At 49.6% G+C, this 8066-nt stretch overlaps 1 protein-coding gene across 1 annotated transcript in view; it reads right to left on the reverse strand.

Moving 5' to 3' along the window:
- Positions 1-339: 339 nt before the first annotated feature.
- The window catches only part of sin3b (SIN3 transcription regulator family member B), a 21733-nt gene continuing 14006 nt past the window's right edge, over positions 340-8066 (reverse strand). The window contains exons 14-18 of the mRNA XM_042111528.1: positions 7635-7804; positions 7067-7240; positions 5875-6065; positions 3430-3628; positions 340-1572 (exon numbers count right to left, since the gene is read on the reverse strand). Of these exons, the coding sequence (XP_041967462.1) occupies positions 1339-1572; positions 3430-3628; positions 5875-6065; positions 7067-7240; positions 7635-7804 (968 nt within the window). The 3' untranslated portion in view covers positions 340-1338. The remainder of the gene's footprint in view (positions 1573-3429; positions 3629-5874; positions 6066-7066; positions 7241-7634; positions 7805-8066) is intronic.

Consider the following 8066-nt stretch of genomic DNA (forward strand, 5'->3'; position numbering starts at 1 on the left):
CCGTCCGTCGGTGCGGCAAAAGTTGAACTTCTCAACACGAGCGACGGGAGCAACGTGACGCAACGGACCCACAATTCAGTTCGGCAACGGATGACGTAAACCCATGTGAAGTGGACGGGATGAGTCTCCAGCACTGCAACGCACGCAGCCGTGTGTGGGAGCCGTAAATGACCTGGGTAAACCTGCCTCGCGTCACAGCATACCGCTCGAGGGAGGGGGGTGGTGTAGTAACCACAAGATTCTCTTGGACGCAGGGCAGTCATGAGAGCTACCTTCTGAAGTCTTAACACACCACGGATAACAGCAGAGCAACACTGAGAAACACACACATGCTCGGAGTAAGAAGTTCACAACTAGGTTGTTTATTTCAGGATACTTGATACAGAATAAATGTTATACATTGTATTTAAACACTGATATTTCGGCCTTTCCATTTTAACATGTAAAAGCGATGATGTGGAGGATTCATAGGATGCATGATTTCCAAAGCAAAGGAAACGAGAGTAGACCGTAGAGACGTGTCACAAGACGGCACTGACAATCTACTGACGGGGTTAGTCACCGATGAGTTTAAAAAGTATGCTTAGAAAGAAATGAAAAATAAAAATACTCAAACAAAGACATTGGGAGTTGGCTGCCAGAGGACAAAAGGAGAACAAATTCATTTCTAGGTTTCATTCATGTAGTCAAATGGATGCATATGTAAAAAGAGAGATGCATAAAGAATATGCACGGTGTGTGGACATGTACATACGCTGAGAGCCATGTTGGACACTGCGTGCACGAGAGGCCACTTCACTGCTGTCTCAGTCCTGCAGAATAAACTCACACCAACCAAAGGCCCTCGTGTTTCACAGAACTAAAAACTCAAGACTGACTTGCAAAAAAAAAAAGAAAAGAAAAAAGATACATACATTTTCCCCAAAACAAACAAACAAACAAACAAACAAACTAACTAACAAACATTTAACCCATTCATTTGTTCATCATTCAGCTTCATCTCATCTGTTCTTTTTAGTTTTTTATTTACTCGTCACTTGGCTGTGCAACAACCGTCTTGAGAGTGAGGCAACGTAGTCGCAGGAATCCGGACCGGCTTTCGAGTCCACCACGGAATCAGGACCGGCTTTCGAGTCCACCGCGGAATCAGGACCGAGTCCACGGCGGGCACTAAGGGTGTTCTCGAAATGTTCTCTAAATGTTCTCAATGTCTTCAGGCTGTGGATCAGTCCCTTAGAGAATCTCCATCCGGGGAAAGGGGAGGCATGTGACGCAGGTGAAGCCAGACCCCTCACACACACACACACACACACACACACACAGGGTGGGGGGCCTGGTCTAGGGCGAGGCTGGCGGCTTGCTGCTGTAGAGCACCTGGTACCTGTTGACGGGCAGGCCCTTGAGGTGCGTGGCCACGCAAGTGGTCTTGCAGGGCAGCATGTCCTCCTCCTCCTCTCCCATGAGCCAGTGGGTCACCGCCCGCTCCCCCGCTGCACTCACGTGTTCGCCCAGCCAGCCCTGATGCCACCTCCGGAACCGCTCGTGCTGCCCGCACGCCACCTGGTGCTGAGACTACACGCACGCACGCACGCACACACACGCACGCACGCACGCACACATGCACGCATACACACACACACACACACACACATGCACGCATACACGCACGCACGCACACACGCACACACGCGCACACACACACACACGCACGCACACATGCACGCACGCACGCATACACACACACACACGCGCGCACACGCACACGCACACACACGCACACACGCACGCGCACGCACGCACGCACACACGCACACACGCACACACACGCACACACACACACGCACACACACGCACACACACGCACACACACACACACACATGCACGCATACACGCACGCACGCGCACACACACACATGCACGCATACACGCACGCACGCGCACGCATGCACGCACGCATACACACACGCGCACACACACACACGCACACACGCGCACACACACACACGCGCACGCAAACACACACGCGCACACGGGAAAAACAAGAAAACAACGTTTTGTTATTTCTATGATCCATTCACTCATATCTAAACATTTAACTTAGGTTGCATACATCTCTCTCTCTTACTGTGACAGGGTGGAAGAGCCAACAATAAGGAACAGGCCTATTCGCCGTCTACCCTAAGAGTTAGAGAATCATAGCCTTCTCTTCTCTGTGCGTGCAATAACATAGTCTGACACTGTTAGCCTAGCTTAGCATTAGGGTTGGGCGATGTCGCCTAAATTGGCATTTGACGATGTTTACAGTAAAACATTGTGATGGACGATGATATCGTGGTGGGGGGCGGGGTTAGTGTGGTAGGCTAAACACTAATTAATTAGCCTATAGGTATGTCTGTACAGAAATACATGTATAATGTTCTACATAAAAAAATAAAAAATATATTATATAGGCTATACGGCCTGATGAAAGTGGACAGCTAAGAGAGACATACTGACCAGGCTACCGAAGTTGTGTGGAAGATCTGCTCCAAGAAAATTGTTGTGAAAAACGGATAGACAATCAATCTGAACACTTGCGTGTGCACCAACCAGCAGAATATTACACATTGCCAGCCTACGCTGGGCCCAGCAAAAAAGCTACTTAAGACTACTATCGTGGTCACTCTTAGTACTTTAAAATCTTAGTACTACTTAGTACTTGGCTACCTTCTGATCCTATAATTAACGAAAGAAATGGTTTATTTTAACACAGAGGAGAAGGACGCATTTGGCGCTCGCTGTAGCCTTGCAAAAATATTTGAGCGCTAGAATGTCCTATTCGTAGCCTAACAATAATAAATCTATATTTTCTGCTAAAACATTAGGCTACATATTACGTCCAATGTAGGCTATAGGCCTGCGAGACATGTAGGCTACAAAAAGACAATTAGGCTACACATTCACGTCACAGTCAGGAATTATTTGAATAAGAGGGTAGACTAATAAGTCTTTTATTTTAAAAGACGGTAGACTAATACGTGATAACTGTTTGGTTGACAGCCTTTAAAGTAGGCTCAATTTCATTTTCAGGGAAAGGTTTTTTTATGTTTTAGCCTGTTACAGCAGGAATTAGTGACTGGCATGTGGGGGCGTGGCATCACGATGGTTGCTTTCCATCGTGATGCCTGTCAACTATCACGATGGACGATGATATCGTCCATCAACCCTACTTAGCATAATGACTAGAAGTGGGTTAGACCAGTTAGCCTATAGCTAGCCTACTGCTAAAAGGGTGCTGCTGTAACCCACTGATTCAGTCCTGCTGTACAGCAACTGGATGTGTGAATGCATTTCCTGTTTTAATGAGCACTGAAGGGGAAGAGGAATGCAGGAGGTTGGGAGGTGTGTGTGTGTGTGTGTGCGCGCGTGTGTGTGTGTGTGCGTCGTACCTTCCTGGCCTTCACCAGTGCTCCTCTCCGGTACATGTAGTCTTCCGAGTTCATGACGAACACCATCTTGTGTGTGTTGAGTTTGAAGCGGCAGTCCAGGCTTCCGGCACTTTCCACGGCCAGCTGGCGATGCCACTCTCTCCGACAGCGCATGGCCTCCACCTGGCGCACCTGCCAGTGGCGGAAGTGGCGCAGGTTCCTGCAAACACACCCAACAGGAGACCGTCAGGTCAGAAAACACATTTAATGCTGCCCATGTCAAAAACACACAACTACAGCAGAACGAGTCACACAACTGTTTCCTATCTGTGTGTGTCTGTGTGTGTGTGTGTGCTGTCTGTGCCCTAACGTGCTCACTACTGGCTGGGTGAAATGCAGAGACATTTACACGTCTCCCTATCCAATAAGCACATAACCGGATGGCACGCACACACCAGCTGGAGCACATAGCTGTGGGGTCTACGGAGCAGTTGGGGGTTAGGTGCCTTGCCCCAATACAAGATCATTATACAATATTGGAATATTAAGACCCATCAGAAACGACATGATTTTCTGGAAAATCTCCGGCTCCCCTGGATACATCAGCACCATCCTGGGAGGCTGTAGACACCGTTACCACCAGGGCTGTAGTGGAGGCTAAACGCACACACGCACCCACACACACACAGAGTTACCACCAGGGCTGTAGTGGAGGCTAAACGCAGTGTGTAGTGGAGGCTAAACGCAGTGTGTAGTGTAGTGGAGGCTAAACCCCCTGGATACATCAGCTCCATCCTGGGAGGCTGTAGACACCGTTACCACCAGGGCGGTAGTGGAGGCTAAACGCACACACACACACAGTCACAGTTACCACCAGGGCTGTAGTGGGAGGCTAAACGCAGACACACACAGTTACCACCAGGGCTGTAGTGGAGGCTAAACACACGCACACGCACACACACACACTTACCACCAGGGATGTAGTGGAGACTAAACGCACGCACACACACACACACAGTTACCACCAGGGTTTTAGTGGAGGCTAAACGCACACACACACACACACACACAGTTACCACCAGGGTTTTAGTGGAGGCTAAACGCTAGTAAATGCAGTTTATCCACCTCTGAAATTTCAGAAATAGACTTTATCCAGCTCTCAAAAGAGTTTTCACCAACTGCAACTTTAAACATTCAACATCACACTTCATTACTCACATTCACAATATCAACACTCATCAACACTCTAGGAAGGTCAGCCCAGCCACCACACCCCTGCACACACACACACACCTCTTATTCTACCACCACACCCCTGCACACACACACACACACCTCTTATTCTACCACTACAGCCCTGCACACACACACACACACACACACACACACACATCTGCTGCAGTAGGACTGATTCATAGCCTGGGCACGCCATGCGACCGCAAACGCATCCGACGCAACGCAAGTGCGAGTGCCAGGTGATGTGTTTCCGATGCGGGGGGGGGGGGGGGGGGGGGGGGGCAATGTCTGTGTAGCTTGCAGAGAGACCATGAGAAAGCATTTCAAAAACATTGAGATGTCAACTGTGCATTGCTCATTGCTACAGTGCATTGCTTGCTTAGACTACAAATCAGCCCTTAATGCATGAGGACTGAGTGCACTTGAACACCGTTAAATCAGCACACACACACACACACGCACACACAGTTAAATCAGCACTGGCCTGTTATTAACGCAGGGCACTAATTAAAGTTAAAACAGAACGGCTGGCGCAGGGCAGAATCACGGCTGAACAGGTTAAATATGGGTTGCCGGCCTAACAGCCAGAGCACAGGACCGCTCTCAGCCAATCAGCCTACAGGACGGTGCTGCTCTCAGCCAATCAGCCTACAGGACGGTGCATCAGAACGCTCTCAGCCAATCAGCCTACAGGACGGTGCATCAGAACGCTCTCAGCCAATCAGCCTACAGGACGGTGCTGCTCTCAGCCAATCAGCCTACCGGACGGTGCATCAGACTGCTCTCAGCCAATCAGCCTACAGGACGGTGCACAAGACTGCTCTCGGCCAATCAGCCTACAGGACGGTGCACAAGACTGCTCTCGGCCAATCAGCCTACATGACGTTGCACAAGACTGCTCTCAGCCAATCAGCCTACAGGATGGCGCACCAGAGCACAGGACTGTGCACAAACGTGATGTGGATCCAAGAACAACATTTTCACACTTTTTTTGTTCTCTAAAAAATGAAACTCTTAGACTTATTTAAAAGAGGTGCTTGAGTGTTACCTGCGCAGTGAGAGCAGCGTTTGAGTCTTTACCTGGGCAGCGACACCTGTGTGTGCGTTAGGCTGTGTTTGAGTGTTACCTGGGCAGGAAGCGCTACGTTTGAGTGTTGAATGAGTGTTTGAGTGTTACCTGGGTAGCAGTGAGAGGTATGTTTGAGTGTTGAGTGAGTGTTTGAGCGTTACCTGGGCAGGAAGACTGGTTTGAAGTAGCAGCCCTCGCCCTGAGCGCAGAGGGCCGACGACTCGCTGCCCACAAGCTGCTCCATGTAGCTGGACAGGCTCTGCACATCCAGGGGGTCGTCCGCCTGCGCCTCCTCTGTGTCCAGCAGCTCGATGGCCAGGGTCACTTCTCCCTTATTCTGGATGAACATCACCTGCAGCACCCCACACACACACACACACACACCAAGATTAAGGGTAAGGGAAGATGCTAGTGCTAATGTTAGCATGTTGATTGTTAAAACAGGGCTCCTGCTACTCATCTGGTCGAGGTTAGTTCAAATTCACCTCACCATTTAAGAGCCAAATCCTGAAATAAACATGGCCATTAAAACATGCTGCTGTGGCTAACAGTTGACCGGTGCTGAGGTGCAGAACTAAAGCATCTGCTGCTCCCATGACATGCGCAGCAGCCTGACGTCTCTTTCAGCTCAGTACCCTACAGAGAGACGAGTCTGAAGGCTCCATCAGTGTCGACAGCACAGCAGCTCTAAAGACTTCCTTCAGTCAAGACATCAAGACATCAAGACATCAGCATCAGCACAATTGTCCTCTTTAGCAGATCCTGATGCGTGCATGGTGTTTACAGGGTGGAAAGACTTCATTCAGTCAAGACATCAAGACATCAAGACATCAGCATCAGCACAATTGTCCTCTTTAGCAGATCCTGATGCGTGCATGGTGTTTACAGGGTGGAAAGACTTCATTCAGTCAAGACATAAAGACATCAAGACATCAGCATCAGCACAATTGTCCTCTTTAGCAGATCCTGATGCGTGCATGGTGTTTACAGGGTGGAAAGACTTCATTCATTAAACACATCAGTGACTTGAGACGCATCAGCGATAGCATTTCATCTCTAGCAGATCCTGATGCCTGCCTATTTGCAGGGTCTGAAGACTTCATTCATGAAAGACATCAGTGACTGCATCAGACTCTCTCAGCCAGCTTTCACCACCTCAAACACACACACACACACACACACACAAATCACTGTATCAGTTACCACCTCAGGCTCACACACACTTCTCTACTCACCCATGACCAACAGACAGACAATAAAAAAAAAAAACACACACACACACACACAGTTCTACTCACCCATGACCAACCGACAGACAGACAGAGACACACACACACACACACACGTGTGTACCTTGAAGCAGTTCTCCTCGGCCATGACTCTCTCGGCCTTCCACTGGTAGCTGGTCTCCCAGGCAGCGCGTACGCACTGTGACGAGAGGTTGCCCCCGGCAGCACCGCGTTTACGCTCCGCCAGGTACAGCTCCGCCACCTGCAGACACACCTCGTCGCTCACCAGGTGCTGGAGCTAACACACACACACACGCACACACACACACACACACACACGCACAACATACAGTGTTAGCTATGGAGAGGCACTGAAATAAAACTACAATTTGGAACTACATTTGTAACGGAATGAGTGTGTGTGTAAAAGTTGCAGAATAGCATTTTGTGTGTGTGCTGACATCATTATGTGATGGTTGGCTGTGCCATAATTAATAACTGCACATCAGACTCCTGCTAGTGTAGCATGCATAATTTAGTTTGTCCTTCCTGAGTCACCGTAGCCTGCTACTGTTGTGCAGCCCCAGGAGGCGAACGCCTGTTAGTGAGCTCACAGCTCATCTTGATGTGTTAGTCATAACTCTTTATATTACACCTCATTATTGCCATCATGGTGAGTGTGCGGTCAGTACCTGTCTGACGATGTTCTGGATGAGCTTGTCGACGGTGAAGCCGATGTAGGCGTGGATGGTGAACATCTCCCGCAGCGTGTCCTCGTACTGCGTCGACTCCAGGTTGCCGTCCAGCAGGCTGCGCACCATGTCCAGGAACGCCGGGTAGTACTCCTCCAGCTCCACCTCACCTGCGCACAGGTAAACCACAACTCAGATACACCTCACCTGCGCACAGGTAAACCACAACTCAGCTACACAATACAGCATGGGGAACACCACACCTGCGCACAGGTAAAGCACAACTCAGCTACACACTACAGCATGGGGAACACCACACCTGCGCACAGGTAAAGCACAACTCAGCTATACACTACAGCATGGGGAACACCACACCTGCGCACAGGTAAAGCACAACTCAGCTACACACTACAGCATGGGGAACACCACACC

The sequence above is a fragment of the Alosa sapidissima genome, chromosome 12, assembly GCF_018492685.1.
Source record: "Alosa sapidissima isolate fAloSap1 chromosome 12, fAloSap1.pri, whole genome shotgun sequence".
NCBI lineage: Eukaryota > Metazoa > Chordata > Actinopteri > Clupeiformes > Clupeidae > Alosa > Alosa sapidissima.